Below are 17,731 nucleotides of genomic sequence, written 5' to 3'. Positions count from 1 at the left end.
GATGCACTTGGCATCTGTCACATGGCCTTCAGTGTGCTTCTACCATCTGGTTTCTGACAACCTCGTGACATTGTCAGGGTTTGTCTACTGGAGTAATTGCTGGGAGATGGAAACATTTCCACTTTTATCTCAAACCTTTTCTCATGTTAGGATCCCTTTTTCATGTGTGACTTCAGATATAATGTATGAATTTGAGACAATTAAATATGGGCTTTAAACTGCTTTCAAATACCTTCTTCCATCTCCCCAGGAAATAGTAGAGGAATAAAATATTGCAGAGTAATAGTAATGAAGCTGTGTTGTTATGCTAAATCAGTCAGATATTTGTCAGCATTACGGACTAAATCCCTTGAGGAGGAAAATGAATGTTTTGTGTTCTTATTTTAATCACACAGTTGGAATCCTAATGCAGAGCTAAGACCAGGTAATGCTTCCGGTTTCCTTCGTCTGACTGGTGGCAATTTGTGATGGAATTTGTAGCAGTCAGTTAACAGGGATTTAGTTTTTTCCTTCTGAAACTGAGTGAGAATGCAGGCAACACTTGGTCTTCTCCAAGTGTAGCATTGGCCACGGGGTAAGTTTGGTAACAAAGCTGCAGTTAAACCTCTGGTATTACTAAATTGCAATTACAGGATGTAGCTCTTGGGTAAAATGTTACATTTCTAAAGCAAATTGTGGTTAGACCCATTTGTAGAATCTCCCTGGAATGTGTGAGCTTGTATGTGCTGAGGTGTGAAAGTGCTATTGATTCTGATATTGTTGCCTCTGCAAATGAAATGGGTGTTTAAGGATGATTTGCTTGGATGTTCTTATGTTTCATACACTGCTTTATGAACACAGGTGAGTTGGTACATTTTATTTTTTCTTTAGTTTCTGCAGAAAAATATATTAATTTTCAAAACTGGTTTTCTTTATAATAAGTGAATAATACTTGTCACCTCTTTCAGATTCTGTGTGATACTGGACGTGGTTTTGGTGGTTTGTTCTGGTTTGGTCGTGTGAGGAGATGGAATTTCTCACAAAACCTCAGCCAGTGGAGTCTGGTCACCTTCTCACAAAAGTCAGACTGCTTTCTCTTGGAATAGGGCTGTATTCCAATCCCCCTCCTTTCACACATAACATCTGACAGGAGTGTAGAAGCTGCTGGTACCAGCAGGGACGATGGTCTTGGCATACTCAGGTGAAGCTGCCAAGGATGGGTTTCCTTGTCTGTTTAAAGAAAAACGTAGCCAAGCTGGGCTGAGGCTGCGGCAGGAGGGGAGACTTGGGGCTGCTCAGGTGAGACCTCGGCCGTTCTCAGTGTCGGTCACATCACCCCGGTCTGGCTGTCTCTACTTGGGAACTTTCCTCCCAAGCTTCTGTGTTCATGTCCTGGTGAGCTGTGAGTGCAATGGTTGATCGATCCCCACAGGGCAGAGGGTCAGGTCATTTTTGTGATCCCCGTGGAGGAAGAGGGTCATTTTGGTGATCTCTGCAGGAACCAAGGGTCATTCTGGTGATCCCCATGGAGGAGGGGGGTCACTCAGGTGATCCCTGAAGAGGCTGAGCATGATCCCTGTTGAGGAGGAGGATTGCTCTGGGGCTGTTACTGGAGTTGGGGCTCTAACCCTGAGTAACTGTGTTACTCTTTGTGAGGGTGCTGTATTTTACCGTGGTGATTCACTTGCTACAGCTGAGTGGGTGTTGCAGAGTGGCCCAGGTGGCCCCTGTGCTGCAGTGGCTCCTGTTGACACCAGCTCTGTCCCCGTGTCCATCCCGTCCAGGGCCGGGCCGGGCCCCCTGCTGGGCACAGGGGGCAATGCACTTTAGTGCGAAATGACGTCACGGGCCCCGCTTCGTGACGCCACCGTGACGTCAGCCCCCTCCCAGCCAATCAGCGCAGGAAAGGTTGGGACGGTGACGTGAACTACCCTAGCAACAGTCGGCGCGGCGCCACCCAATCAGAAAATAGCAGTGGGCGGCCGTGAGCCAATGGGCGCTGTCAGCGGAGGCCGGCGGCGGAGGCCGGCCCGCGGGGCTCACTCCGATAAGATGGCGGCGGCGCTGGCGATGGCGGCGGCCGCGGCTTTGTCTGCGCCCAGCGCCTGAGCGCGGCCCCGGCCCGGGCGGTCGCTCCGCTCCGAGCAGCGGCGGCGGAGTCATGACCGCAGAGCCCGTGAGGTACGGCCGGGCCGGGCGGCGCCGCGGCGGTCGCGGGGTGGGGCGGGGCCGGGCCCGGCGCGGCCCGGGCGGGCCGAGGGCGGGAGGCGGGAGGGCAGCGCCGCGCTCGAAGCCGCGGGGCGGCGGGGCCGGGCCGGGCCGGGCGCGGGAGACACCGGGAGGGACAACGCGGGGCCGCGGGAAGGCCCCGGGGCCGCCCCCGCCCCACGTGCGAGCGCGGCGGGGAAGCCCCGCCGAGCCCCCGCCGGGCGCGGACATCGCCCCGGGCTGTCCCGGCGGGCGGGCACCGGGAGCGGGGGGACGGGCAGACCCCCGGCGGGGTCGGGGCTAAGGGAGGCGCCATGTTAAACTGTTCATAAATAGTTGTCTTTGTGTGCTTTCGGTTTGCCCGCGTCTCAGCCGCTCTGACTGACCCCGCAGCCCATCACCCACGGACGCTCCACGTGCCCCAGGCACTGTATAAACCTTCCAGGTGTTGGCACTTGACCCTCACAAATGTTGCACATATCTTCAAAATCAAAGTGTTGTGAGGGGGGGAGGCATCACTCTGTCTTTAGCAGTGAGCCTCGGGTGAAGTTTTTTCTGTGGTCATATTTGTGTATCTTCACCTCCCGCCTGTACACTTATTTCGAGTAGTTCATAACTACTGTGTCATTTTAGCCAAAAGTTAAAGGGACGATGGTTTTTCTCCTCTTGCGTATTGCTTGGTTTTAAAGCCTTAATGCTTCCGAGGAAGAATCTACAAAATCCAGATTCTCGAAGGTGATCATCGTTGTTGATGTTGATCACATGCTGATATAGGTCATGAGTATTGCAAATGCACATTATTTGGTGCATGACTTCCCAGCAGTTTCTTCTGCATATGTTACTTTGTAAGACAGGGATTGTCCATCTTTCCTTCTTTCTTCTCACTCCCACTTTCTCCTCTCTGTGTTCTTAAAATACTTTTTTTGTATTTTTAAAATACAATTTTTTGTTGGATTGATTTTTTTGTGTATAAACTGAAATACTAATTAAGGGACTTTCTCTTTTTTCTTCTCTAGTCCTTGAAAATCGAGGGTAGAGTTTGTTTTTTGTATAACAAAAAGATCTGGGTTATTAATATTTATGGACCGGTACAGTCATCATTATATATTCTGAAAAATGCTCTTCCATTTGGACCACTTTGCTTTTTATTTTACTGTGATGGTTGTGTTTTGTTCTCTGTTCTCCCATATTCTGCTTTGTCTGTTTTTGAACTACTTGTTCATGGTCAAGAGGATGAGGGGTTTGTACTTAACCTGTTCCACATTCTTATGTTGTCATTACTGCAACAATTAGTCTTTCTACCAAGGGGCTGCTTTAGTTGGTGCTTCAGAAGAAGAGGACACAGAAGTCATACATTTCCCATGCTATTTTTAGATTACCTGTAGAAATGATTGGATTATTTCAGATTATTTGTAATCTGGAAGATCAGAAAGCATGTACAGACTAGATCTGAAATTGTGTGTAGTCTTTGGGTGGGAACCTGTCCACAGAATAAGCAGCCCTGTGCCAAACTGTTTCTAGGGTGGACAAGATAAGTTTTTTGTCCCCCAGACTTTCCTTCTCTTCATGACCTCAGTTCTCATTCAGTCTAAATGTGTGTTACAATTCTCATCCCTCATAGAGCTCATCCTGAGCAGTTTGTCTGTACTTTACCAGAACAGATCTGTGCCAGGAGCTGGGCATGGATTGTAGGGTCCCAAGATTTCAGGGTTACGATGAACACATTGCATGGGCTTTTCCTTGTTTCTATCCATTCAAGTTCTACTTAAAGTTGGAGAGAATGAGGTGAAAAAGCAAATCTCGTGCTCTCTCTCTCTTGTTCCTGTTTCCCACAAGTCCTCTGGCTGTCAGCTGCCTGCATTTCTGTCACCCCACACATTCACTGCAGTTCTGCTCGAGTCAGAGGTGTGCAAAAATAAAGTACCAGGGGATTGTTGTTAACATTCTTTGGAAGGTGTGCAGAAAATTAGATTTGGATGGAGAAATCTGTTCCCAGCACTTGTTAAAGATAGACTTACAGTGTTTAAAAGAAGAATAATGAATCAGTACTGGTGTGCTGTTGATGAAATTTTTAAACTTTTGTTATAAGGAATACTTTTATATAATATTAAGATCTTAGGAGTCTCCCATGTCCAAGGTGAGAGATTTAGAATGATGAAAACTGGAGTAACTTACGAAGAAACTTTAAAAAATAATGCTGCCCCTGTAAATGTTTATAAAGATTTCTCTACAACTTTTGTCCCAAAAACTTGGAGGTTTTGTCTTTTTTTTTTTTTTTTTTTTAAAGTAGAGGAAGCTTTGTCATAGTGACTTACCCCATTCCTACAAGTTCATACATTGTACAAAATAAGCATGGCAATAGAAAAAGAAGACAACTTTGGAACCTTACTGACTTGAACCTTCTGGTAGTCAGTGTAGTGACTGCGGATTTTTTAAGTTGGCAAAATAAACTTGGCTCTTATTTTTTTTTTTTGTTCAGACTTTTCAACTCACAGTGTGATATTGCTCATTTGGTCTTAAGGTTTTTGTTACATTGTCTGCATTTTTCAGTCAGTTGACTGTTCTGAGTGATATTACAGGGTCGTTTGAGGCGTGTTATGTGATGCCACAATAATATAATTGGAAGGAAGTCGATACCAGTCTTCCGTATTCCCTGAAGGGACAGCGCAGGTTCCCAGCTTTCACACTGTCCTGGAATGGGCATAGGTGGATTCTTTGACTCTTCCCCCAAGAAGAGCAAATCTGTGTCATCTTCTGTGCCAGATGTGCCCCGGAACCAGTGTTTGCACCACTTAAATTCTCTGAGAGGATCTTACTGCAGTGACTTTGTTATTCCTGGTTTTGTGCAGCACTGTTTATTAGGGTTTTGTAAGCTTTGTGTCAGGATTGCTGTCGGGCTTAACTGAAGGTATCTTCATTTTCTATGAAATAATTTGGTGTGACAGAGGGGCGTGTAATACAAATTCTGCAATAAGGTGACCTTAACATCCTGGAAGCTTGAAATTCCCAGTTCTCTTATAGATGAACTTTTGCACCCTCTGCTTGAAGGGTGGAAAAGGGAGTGCTTTTTACGTGGCTATAGCTCGCCAAAAGAAGAAGCCAAAGCACTGCTAAAACGTGCTGTGTTCACCATAAAACAAATGTCTGTGGTCTGTGATGAAGTACATTTTAAATTGGATCACTAGAGGTGTCTTTTATAAAGGAAGGGCCTGAGGATGGTGCTGAACCTCGTGGAATCACTTTTGGTATCACTGAAGCTCAGCTTGTGCCTGCAGGTGATTTGGAAACATGAGTTAGTTCAGGGACAGACCAGTGACAAGTTGTTCCAGTGGTGTGGCAAGAGGAGAAAGAAGAGATTGTAGAAATTCAGTGGCAAATAGAATGGAAGGTTTTATATTGACTTTAAAAGAAGTAAAGTGCCCTGATTTGCTAAAGGAGAAGAATAAAGCTTTCATAGATTGTAATAAAAACTAGTTATCATTCAAGATGGACGATGGATTGATTGGTGGTTTTTTTCTCTAGAAAAGGAGTGAAACCTTGAAAAAAATCAAGAATTTGATTACACAGGTTGCTGACCACTGTCAGCTTTAGTGCTATTCAAGCAGTTTATTTGCAAATCCGAAAGCTGCACAGTTGTAGAAATTTCTGAGTAGGTCCAACTGAAGGTTTTTTAATAGGTTTAGCCTAGAGGCCTTGTTGGGCAAATACATCTATCATGTAAAGCAAACTGGAAAATAGGCAATAAATTCAGGACTGACAGTGGGGCGAACTGAGATGGCTTTTATCTTGTAAAATAAAAAGCTAAGCTTCAGCTGGACTACAACCCTTAAAGCCTGTGGCAAGCGTGATTGGGAATATCTGGGAGAGCTGAAGGGACAGGCTTTAATTCCCAGGGAGAGTTTGTGCTGAAGGATGTCTCATTGAGAACCTGTGATCAACTCCGGGAGCAGAAGGCAGATGAAGTAAAAGGCAGTTTTAGTGAGGGGCCTGATGCTGTTGGACATGGAGCCCTTCATTCCCTTTACACAGAGATGTTTAAGCATTTTAAATACAACTGTCTGGTTTGTGTGTTATATGTGCTAGTTTGAGCTTCCTTTCATGGATTAATATGGTCGGGTGTGCAGTTCATGATTTTATAAGGGTGAAAATACTGTGTTTAGATTTTCAGGTGGTGACTTCAGTCTTTTTCAGCTTGCAGAGTATTTCACTGTTGAAGTTACACTTCTGTGTGGCATTGAAGCCAACCTAACAGTGAGATTGGTTGTCTTCGTTTTGTGTTTGTGATGATGTTGTTTGTTTGGGTTTAAGATCCCATTAAAGGAACAGGTTAAAAGTGAAAGTTTATTTTCACTTTTTAGTGAAGCACAATAACTCATGCCATGTCAACAAAAGGAAGTTCTGTAATCTTCCTTGAGCAGGATAAAGGGTCTCTTAGTGACTTTGAACCACTGCTTTCTCATTCCCCATGTGTGTCTGGAGGAAGATAATTCTGTTTACTTGTCTGAACCTGTTGTGCTGTATTTAAGCTCCAAAGTTACTTCATCCACATTACTGAGTGTCTTCAGCTATAGCAGGTATCACTTGATTAGGCCCCTGTGGATTTAAGGTCATTTCTAAACCAAGTCAAATACTGAGTGTGTGTTAACAAAGTCTTTAGCACAGAATCTCTGATGAAGTGCTGAATGCCTCCATCTCTTTCCACTCAGGGGTTTGGTATTCAGCTGTTTCCTGATGTACCTGATTTAGTAAGTTCAATATGGTACAATTCCTTCTAAACACAAGAGAACTGTTTTACTGTGATAATGGTCAGACACTGGAGCAGGTCACCCAGAGAGATTGTGGAGCCTCTGTCTGTGGAGGTGCTCAGAAACTGCCTGGACATTTTTCTGGATGACCTCCTGTATCTGTCTGCTTGTGCTGGGGCGTTGGACTGAGACCTCCTGAGGTCCCTTCCAACCTAAGAGTTCTGGAATTCTCAGTGTCTCTTACTTGACCATCTGTAACTTTGCTGCTGCTGAAGGTACAGTCCTTTCCTGCCCAGCCTGGGCTGACACCAGCTCTGCTTGCAGGAACATTCATACTAGTGAGCAGTGAGCTGCATGAGGGAAATTCCGAGATTCAGGAGAAGAAATGGCTACTTCCCATGTGGATCAGCTTCTGTACATAAGTCAGAGCAAATACTTGTATGGAGTGGAGGAGAAGGGAGAGAACTGAGGGTGTGGGGGGCATCAGGTGTGCACGAGGCATGAGGGTTTGTGTCCTTTGGCAGTGGAGCTGGTTGATGCCAACACAGATCGTGTGATCCTGATTGTAAAAACCTCACCTGTTTTGGCATAATTTGGTCCAAAATTTGAATTTGATCTAGGGTTTACAGCCTCATGTTGCTTTGCCCTTGGAAAACCATTATCGAGTTAAAAAACAACCACTGGGATCAAGTGCTCTGTTTCCCCGCCTTTATAAAACCATGTTTTACTTTTTCAACTGATGCAATGGTAGGCTGATTTTATTTTCTACTTTTGTGTTTATTCTGAGAGAAGTAGGCTTCTTAAGATATTGCAGGTGTGTTCACTCCTTTTTTTACTGGGATAAGAAAATAAATAATTTCTGTTGTAGATTTTATCCCCTGTCACTCTTTCCAATCGCTTTAAGCTATTTCATTCATGTGTGTTCAGCCACAATATTGACATGTTTTGTATGAAACAACTGTACTATGTAGGCTCTACCCTCATAACTAAAATCTTTGAAGGAGGGTAAGTCTAATCCCTTTCCTTCTCATCAGGAAAAAATTTATGAAGATTTTCAGATGTCACAATACTGGCCTGATTATATGAAGGCACAGGTACTGTGTTCCCAGCATCTTAATTAAATTAGTCAGACTTTTGCTGTGGGTTATTAGACTTCTGCTGTTCACACAGGGATACAGACTGAAGCAGAGGATGGCAGTCTACAGACCAGCAGTTGAAAAGCACATCTGGTTTTATTTTTCTGTAATTATTTTTCCTAAGGATTGTTTAATTTTGTCTGCTTAATAGTTATTCTGCAGTGTTTCATTTCAACTTCAAAAGTAAAAAATGACTGAGATTTAACTTGAAGTAGCTGTAAACATGAATTTAAAAAACTTGTGCCCTTGAACTATTTTAAAAGTTTAAACAGTCTAAAGTTTTAGACAAGTATTGAACGTAAGGAAGGCAAGTATTTAAGAAAAGCTTATTTAACAGCGTTGGGATAAAAGCTGGAAAGCACTCCTGTCTCACTGACTTCCAGGAGCCACTTGAAATTCAGATGAGGGGCACTTGTTTAGACTAAAAGTTGGTAGGATCCTATGGAAGAAGGACACATTTGTTTGTTTGAAGAGAAGGTGGTTTTCCAACTGTTCTTCCAGATGTTTGACAGTAACTGACATTCTCCACCTACATTTTTGAAGAAAGTAGATAGACACTGATTGCAATAACCAGGTTTTTAGTGCAGTTTCACACTAAACCCAATGGGACCGGGTTTGCTGCTAAAATGGCCAATCCTGTTCCTTCCTGGCCATGAATTTTCATCACCTGAGGTGCCTTCACAGGGAATAACCATGTGAACGTGTGGCAAGTTGGATCCAAATGAAAACCATTCCTTAAAATTTTATTTGTCCAAGGTGATGTGACTCGCTTTGGGGAGGCAGGATCAACAGCTAACAGAGGTGATGTGCTGGGCTGACCCTGGCTGGACACTGGGTGCCCACCAAAACCATTCCAACACTGCCCCTCCTCTGCTGGGCAGGGGAGAGGAAATACTATGAAAAGCTCATTTTGAAATAAGGACAAGGAGACCACTCAGCAATTACCATCACAGGCAGAACAGACCCCACGTGGGGAAATCAGCTGAATTTATTACCAATCAAATCAGGGGAGGGTAATGAGAAATCAACCCCCAATGTTAAAACACCTTCTCCCCACCCCTCCCTTCCTCCCAGGTTCAACTTCACTCCTGATTCTCTGCCTCTTCTCCCTGAGCAGTGCTGGGGGACGGGCATGGAGGCTGTGATCCCTTCATCACACCTTGTCTCTGTCGCTCCTTCCTCCTCACACTCCTCCCCTGCTCCAGCGTGGGGCCCATCCCATGGGAGACAGTCCCCATGAACCTCTCCTGTGTGGGTTCTTCCCATGGGCTGCAGTTCTTCCTGGACTGCTCCAGCGGGAGGCCTTTCCCGAGGGGTTCAGGAACAGCCTGCTCCAGCACGGGCTTCCTGCGGGGTCCCAGCCTCCTTGGGGTCCTTCCTGCTGAGGGGTCCTCCCCGGGCTGCAGGGGGGTCTCTGCTACTCCATGGACCCCCAGAGGCTGCAGGGGCATCTCTGCTCCAGTGCCTGGAGCTGCTTCTTCTCTGGCCTGGGTGTCTGCGGGGCTGCTGCTCTCACACGCTCTCACTGCTCTCTCCCAGCTGCTGTTGTGCAGCAGGTTTTTTCCCCCTTCCTAAATACATTATCCCAGAGGCACTACCAGCATTGCTGGTGAGCTCAGCCTTGGCCAGCACTGGGTCCATCATGGAGCCCTCTGGCATTGGCTCTGTTGGACATGGGGGAAGCTTCTGGTGCCTTCTCACAGAAGTTTGTCACCCTGTAGTCCCCCACCACCAAAATGTTGCCACACAAACCCAGTATAGGTAAGAACATAAAAGGGGACAGTGGTCACAGCCAGATTGAGTGAATTATGTTGTGTTTAGATCGGGAAACCACCTGTCTAGTTCCTTATTTATTCTAAATATTTGTGGACTCATTTATCCTTAGAGGTCATTTGCCTACTATGGACCTTTTTGCTATCCTGTTAAAGGCCAGGCATTTATTGTTTGATTTTACAGCGCTTGGTCAGAATGTGGGTAAGAAATGGTATTCTTACAAGATAGTTTCCCAAGGTCACAAATCAGGTTCATGGCCAAGCCAATAATAGCAGGGCACCTTCCCTTTCATTCCTGTTTTAATTAGGCTGAACAGTGTTGAAATAGCTCTGGACTGATGGTGAAGCCGTTTGCTTAGTGCACACAAGTCTGAGAACAATAGTGAGTTGTTCTATGTCGAGGAGCCTGCTTGCCTCAGTAGTGCTTCTGACATGCTTCTACATTTTGGGGTTTCTATGGTTTTTTTTTTTAAAAATACACATTTATAGGTTGTGATCAATTTAATAGTAGATGGGTTTGTATTGCAAAGAATAAGGATTTTGCAGTAGAAGCTTTAAAAAAGGTAGATTATTATTCTCAAGTATAAATAGGTTTGACCTGGTATTCCTTAATACAGCCTTATAGTACAAAATGATGATTAATCAAGAGGAAAAGCAAGCTCAGAAGACTTTTTAGTATTAATTTATGTATTTTCTTTTTTGGTTGTTTGTCAGCAAGAACATTTTACTCTGAAAATGATAATTTTAGTCTAGTTAGGGTAAGAGTTAATAAATGATAGTAGATAATGTTCCAAGTGTTAGTCACAAAGACACGTGCCTACTATACTGAGTTTGTTTTGTATTGAGAACAATAATACTAAACTCATCTGTAGTTCCCATTTTCTTTCTGAGATGCTGTTACCAAAACAAGTTATTTATAAACTAAATGCACAGAATTCCACATGTGGCCCCTTTTTTTAGTTTTTACTACCAAAAATGTACTTTCTTTTGGCCTTTCTAAATGTGCGTTATTTCTTCAGACCATCTGGAGTGGATATAAAATCTCTTTATATGCTTTTACTATCAAATAATTTTGAACAGTTTTGAATAGTTTTTTTTTTTTTTTAACTTAATGTGAGTAAATTGTCATTAAATCTCCTTTCTAAAGGAGAGCATGCAAGCTGTTAAAACTGCAGTGTATCGTTATCATCTTCCATAACGTTTTCCAAGTATGCCCTCCATCCATGAGAAAAAGGGAAGCCCAGATTTAGGGACTGGCAGTTGTGTAGCAGCATGAGTCCAGTAATTAGAGGGAAAGACTTCTGGACAGATTGAGAGGAAAATTTTAAGATACACTTGAGAGTTAACCAGCTTTGTTACACTCTTTCAAAGTCACTTGAGTGATTGATGGCACATATGTAGTCTTGAAAGAAGAGTGCCCTTCGCTCATGCAGAGGATCTTTGTGTTAAAAGGTGCTGTTTTGTTTTATTTTGAGTACTTCAGAAGATTTAAAGACATTTAATGTTATTTTTTTAAATGGATGTTTTATGCTGTTTTATTTGTGGTTCTTTTCATTGGTTAAAATAGTCACTTGCATTGACGTGATGATACCCTTTCACTCACTGTTCACCTGCATGTCCTTCTTATAAAACGGGATTTTTTTAGCAATAACAGTTAAAATTGAAAGAAGCTAATAAATCGATGTGTTCAGAGAAACAGTAGAGATGGTAAAGGTGAGTGGATTGAGGTCCTGCTAAATACAAGTTCCTATGACCTGCAAAACAGGGACAGAAAATGTTATTTCTTCCTGCTGTTAGAAGCGTGTGTTGAAATGAACGGGCTCCCTTCTGCAGGGGGCAGGGCAGGGCAGCGGTTGGAAGAGCCTGTGGAGCAGCTGATAAGGCAGGATGAGTCAGCCAGCCCGGCTGGCAGGTTCCAGAGTGGGCAAACAGCTGAGTGGGAACTTCTCTGCGGGGGTCCCAAAGCCCTTGGCCTCAGCACCGCCCCTGCAGCTGGAAGGGTCTTGTCCCAGGGAACTGCAGAAGCTCTGGGAGCAGGAGATCTGGGACAAAGCGTGCACAGAGGGAGCAACATGTGGGTTCTGGGGCGGTGCCGCTCCTGAAGGAAAGCTCGGGATCAGGGGTTTCCCTGCAATGGGCATGGACACACCAGGCTGGCAACTCCTGGGCTCTGGCAATGCCAAGGGAAGGTTCCCACTGTCTTCTGTAAATGAGTTACCAGTTCTCATCCAAACAGATCAAGGAACGATCAGGTCCTGCGTGGTTGTTTTTTGAGCAGGTGACGCAGCAGGTTCATGTAGATGGTTGGTTTTTAAGAAAAGTTTGGCACGAGCGTGTTCATCTGCCACACTCAACACACCTGTTTTTTTCAAAGGCTGTAGGTGAAACTGCTGTCACTTCTAGTGTTTTATATCCCCAAAGGTTACATTTTTGGTAATAAAATCAAGATTTTATTGTTTTTACCTGTCTAGTCTCTGACAAAGTAGAATCTTAAATTAATTTTTCTCTGTCTTCATGGCATAGCAGCATTACCACTCAGATCTTCTTGAATTCTGTCAGTAATTGTAAACAGTAGAAATGACTTAAAATAGAATTGTTATTATTGACAAAGTCCTTAGTGCTTTTTTGTCAATAAGGGTGCACCTACCACTTTGCTCAGGTTTTTAAAAAAATTATGTGTGTTTTATTTACTTCGATATACTTATGCAGAAACAAATGTTTAAATCTCTTGTAGGTGTGTATTAATCAAGATGAAACAATTTCTTTCAAGGTTGGTAAATTAGAGTGAGATATGTAAGTAATTTGAAGTATTACTTGTATTTTAACAGTGAAAGCAAGTTGAACACATTGGTACAGAAACTACATGACTTCTTGGCTCACTCATCAGAAGAATCTGAGGACGCAAACTCTCCTCCAGCATTATCTAAAAACAAAAGCACAGGTAAAAACACATCTTATGGGGTTTTTTTTACTTTCAGTGTATATATGATTCTCAAGTCAACTAACTTGCTGTTATTTCAATTTATCACACTTCACTGGGGCAATTATACAAAGTCCTAATGTGATTTATGTGGTGATATCTTAATAAATACACAATAGACCTTTGATGCAATATTTATTTCAGTTCTGAATCTTTCTAAATGTGAAAAAAAAATCTAGCCTTCTGGTTAGATTTACCTTCTATAAAACACGAGATGGCAAACACACGTGTATTTGTTGTGCTAGGAATTCCTTGTTCAGTGTTCCTGAATTTATAAATGCAGTATCTTGGTTCTTCTGCTGAAGTAAAGCTTTTGCAGTCCTTGTAGTTGTGGAAGAAGTTCTGGAGGTTATGCTTTCGTAGTTATTTGAAAAAGATTTCCACATGTAATCTGGAAACATTTGAAAAGGAAATAAGATTTCTGAAAAACCTTGAGTCCTGCACTAGGTCAGAATTGGTTATTAGAATTTTTACGTACAAGTTAGAAATAGGTAACGAATTTAAACACTGTTTTGATTACAATGATTAAAAGTGAAATCATTTCATATCAGTACTGAATAAAATCTGTTTCCAAATTTAACTGGTTAAACTGTTTCTTAGTTTAACTTGGACCAGATGCAGGTGCAAAACCTTTCAGTCTCTACTGTTCTATGAGCTAAAAGTTGTGCTGAAGAGGTGGAGTCCAGAGAATGAGGGTATGCTGGCTGTGTTATGGAGTTTATTTTCAAACTCCTGTTGTCCTAAGTAATATCTTCCATGGGTTTTCTGGCATGCTGTTTTTGTCTTTTAATGATTTGTTTTGAGAGAGTCTGCTGCCTGTGGCGCTCACCAGCATCAAACTGAACTGCTAACATAGGAAAAAGAAATGACTCCTGTGATACCTCAGCAGAACAGTAAAATAAACTGTGGTGTAGACACATCTCAAAGTGAAATTTTGCTGGGGAGCACACTGGGAAAAAGAAATCTTTTCTTTTATCCTGTGTAGTTAAAAGATAGAATTTGGTTCTTTGCTGTAAAATACAGATTGTCTTTGAAATGGGTACACTTGCAAACCCATAGCAGGCCTGTTTCAGTGTTGGTTTTGAGATCTAAAAGAACGTATTGAAGTAGAAAAGTCAGGATTAAGCACTTAAATATTAGGAAATGTCAGAATTAACTGTGCAAATTTCCTTCCCCTCCCAATGTTCTGTGGATGATGACAGCATCTTTAGCAACTGTGCTTGCTTTTTTTGTAATGCACAGGATGCTTGTTACAAGCTCAAGTTATGGATGTGACTGGGGCCAAATCAGGTTTATATAGTAGTGGATCTTGGATTGTTCCAGCATGTGGGAGATATGTGAATTATTGGGTACTGTGTTGTGAGGAGGGAGATGATGGTGAAGGTTAAGTATGGCTTAGGAGAGTTGGAACATGTCCCTGCCACACACAGAGGTCGATTAAAATAGGAAGCAGTACTTGATTTTCCAGCCTTACTGATGTTTCAGTCTCCCCTCTGCACTGGCACTGGATGTGTCCCTCCTGTGCCCTGCACGGTGCCAGGGACAGTCCCTGGGCTGCTCCAGTGTCCAGTCCAGCCCCTGCCCTGGAAAGCAGGGAGCAGGAGCAGGGGGTCAGCACTGGGAGCTGGGAGGGGATGGTGCAGCCACTCCCTGGTTCTGTGGGAATGGATAAGGAGCAGCATGTGAGTACCAGGTCCAAGTGCAGAGTCTGCAGGGATTGGAGCTGCCAGAGCAAAGAAAGCTCTGCCAAGATGTACAAACTGGTATTTTCCATGGATTCATCACTTGGCCAAATTGGTCAAGAGTAGAAGGTGGGCAGCATGCGATCTCCAGAAGGTGTGTCACCCTCCTTCCAAATCTCAGGTTTTTTCCTCAGAATACAGAAATACCTGTAATATTCTAGAGAAGAAATTTCAGGTATTTAAAAGAGCCAAAACCATCTGCTTCCGTTTTTTTATTCCCTCCTTCACATGCAGAAATGACTGGATAATTTTTGCTGCAATTTACTGAAACAGTTCAGCCCAGGTCAAATAGCCAGCATTGAATTCTCTAATCAAAGTGATTTGATTATTCTAAAGTGTAGAAGAAAATTGTTCGGTTTTCCCAAAACTGAAGTTTAAGTTGCAGTGCTAGTAGTCTTTTGCTAAAATCACAAATAATCCTGATATTTACAGGATAATCCAGGACTGTAATTACACTTCCTTCTCTGTAGTGCATCTGTTAAAATCCTGCTGTTCCTGACCCTTTGGAACATCTTCTTCCAAGTATCATTGAATCACTGAACTTGAAACATTCCCTTCCATTGCCAGGACTGGTGGATGGGAACAGGTGCTAATAGGTTGCAGGTGTTTAGGCTTTATATTCCACAGTTCCCGAGACAGAGAAATGGGAATTCACAGTCATATCCTATATCAGATGGGTTTTTTGTCTGTGGTTTTGTGATCCCAGATTTAATACTTTATTTCTAATGTCAAGATGTGTAAGAGAAAAAATTTGAAGTAACTGCTTAGAGATTAACAAAAATGCACTAGTGTATTGTTTCCATTGCTTCAGGATTTCTGCACCAACGGGAAGGCTGTTCCTCAGCCTATCTGGAACTGAACTGAAAGGGATTCCTACATTATTTCTGTAGAATTTATGCCATATAGTGGAACGTGTTTCATTGTGCAACAGTTTGTCTCTGAAAGTCACACAGTCATCTTTATTCAGGCTGGTGAAACATTAACAATGTGATGTGCAATGTGAAGAACTTCTAATGTTTCTTGCAGTTCAGTGGATTCCTTTAATTTCTCTCCATAGGTAAAAGTAGAGAACCTAAAGGAAGTCCAACTTCAATGGAGAACAATAGAGATGAGGTAGGAATAAAAGCACTTTTGAATTCTAGTTGCATGTCTAGTGCATAATGGCTGAGTTCACTATGTTGCTTTTACAATAAATACTTAAAAAATATTGTCAGAACCACCCAGTAAATGTCATCATGTCTGTTGAATAGAAACGTTAGCTGTAAAATATATAAAAATAAATGTAAAATTAAATTTTATATTTTGAATTAAACTCACTTTGATTTAGGCACGTGCAAGCAATTGTTTCTGTCCTCCTCCCCTTTTATTTCTAAATTACTGAAATACATGAATTTACTTGGGCAACTTCATTGTCTTTCTGGTGCACAATAATTCCTGAGAATAATGTCTCTAACAGTCTAACAGAGAGTTAGGCTTTGCTTACCTGAGGTGTGCAGTTGCATTTTTGTTAAGAAATAAGTACTGTTGCAGTTGCATTTTTGTTAAGAAATAAGTACTGTTGCAGTTGCATTTTTGTTAAGAAATAAGTACTGTTAACTGATTCGTATTGAGTATATTGCAGAGTGAGATTTTCTTTATAAAGAAATTTGGTTAATATTGTTTTATCCTTATTCTGTTCTTTGGATTATAGGTTACCAGGCTCTTACTGGTTTTGGTTTAAAAGAATTGGTCTCTATTTACACTTGCACTGTGATACTCAGATAACAGTACTTAGTTGTCCTTTGAGGCAAATATGCTTCCTTTTTTAAAAGAGAAAGAAATATGGGCATACAGGATCTGTATTAAACATGAGCAGATTTCTTCTGTGTGATGTGTTATGCACATGAAAGAAATTTTTCGTGTAGTATATGTTACTACTAACTATTCTTCTGCTGGAAACATTCTGCTTGACAACACCTTAATATGTAGAGAACACAAGTGTCAGAGTCCTGCCTTAGTTTGCCTTTGCTGCTGTAAATTCAGGTATTTTAAACTACCCAGACCTGGTTATGATATGAGTGCAAAAACCTCTGAAAAATCAGTTTTCCTGTGAAGGCAGCCAGTGCTTTCTGGCACATGAGCCAGGTAACAAGTGTCAGTGTTGTGCTGGCAGTTCTGGGGGCACACTGGGCACAGTGCCCAGGGCCAGCCTTGCAGAACCCTCTGGGAGGGGGTGTTGGAAAAGGCCGTGGTTTCTTTGTGAAGAGCATCCACAGGTGCATCCACAGGAAGCTGCTTCCTTCTGATCTGAAACTCCATAGATTTGGTTTAACTGAACTGGCATGACTGTTGAAATTGTGTGTCATTTGTTAATGCTTTTCCTGCGGCTTTTTTTATTTATTTATTTTTTTTAATAAGAGCATTGGTAACTTCTGAGATGTATTCTAGTTAAAGCAAGAAACTGGTTTTGTTGACAGGTCCCTTGGATACAAATGTGTTGACCTTTACATTTTTTTTCTTGTTTTTAGGGCAGTAGTTCTTCAGAAAGAACCAAATCCTTAGGATTATCCCGTTCCAAAAGGTTGGTTTGGAAGATAAAAACAAATAAATTACTTTTTGGTATGTGAAACTATAGAAAAGTTGATGCACTATGCCAAATATTTTTGGTATACACCAGTGTAAATCCATAAAGTTAGCAGAGTGCTGGTAAAACAAATGCTTCATAATACAGTTAAAATTCGAACCGTTTCTCAGGGTCAAAGGTAAAGATCTTAAAGCCTGATTTTTATAAACAAAGACAAGATTATCCCGTTTATACAAGAGTTCTTTCACTCTGGCTATTTCTACATGTAGGATTCTTCCAGAAATGTAAATTGGGTTATATGGAAAAAAGGGCTTTATTTACCTTACTGCTGGGAGGCTGTAGCATCGGACTGTGCTGCTGAGTTGTCCTGTGCAGGATCTGCCATTTGCTGTATCCCTGCTTAATCCTTTTGCCCTCTTTGATTTACAAAGTCTGGAGTTAACTGTTTACCATCCCTCTGAACCTACAGGAGACACAGGTTGGTTGTGTCCCAAGTACCAGCAGACTTGCTCTAGTCCAGCTCTTCATCTGCTCTCGGCTGATGCTCGTTCAAGTTCTGTCATTCATGATTTTTCATGCACAGTTTCAACAGCTGCCTTAGTACTG

At 42.4% G+C, this 17,731-nt stretch overlaps 1 protein-coding gene across 3 annotated transcripts in view; it reads left to right on the top strand.

Annotated features, from left to right (window-relative positions):
• Window positions 1-2,051: 2,051 nt before the first annotated feature.
• ATRX (ATRX chromatin remodeler) overlaps window positions 2,052-17,731 on the top strand; it is a 79,969-nt gene continuing 64,289 nt past the window's right edge. For all 3 annotated transcript variants that reach the window (XM_032702253.1, XM_032702254.1, XM_032702255.1), the window contains exons 1-4: window positions 2,052-2,160; window positions 12,669-12,781; window positions 15,620-15,675; window positions 17,070-17,122. In XM_032702253.1, coding sequence (XP_032558144.1) covers window positions 2,141-2,160; window positions 12,669-12,781; window positions 15,620-15,675; window positions 17,070-17,122 — 242 coding nt within the window. In that variant the 5' untranslated portion in view covers window positions 2,052-2,140. The remainder of the gene's footprint in view (window positions 2,161-12,668; window positions 12,782-15,619; window positions 15,676-17,069; window positions 17,123-17,731) is intronic.

This window comes from Chiroxiphia lanceolata, chromosome 14 (assembly GCF_009829145.1).
Source record: "Chiroxiphia lanceolata isolate bChiLan1 chromosome 14, bChiLan1.pri, whole genome shotgun sequence".
Taxonomy (NCBI): domain Eukaryota; kingdom Metazoa; phylum Chordata; class Aves; order Passeriformes; family Pipridae; genus Chiroxiphia; species Chiroxiphia lanceolata.
This window is presented reverse-complemented; position numbering and strand designations above follow the sequence as displayed.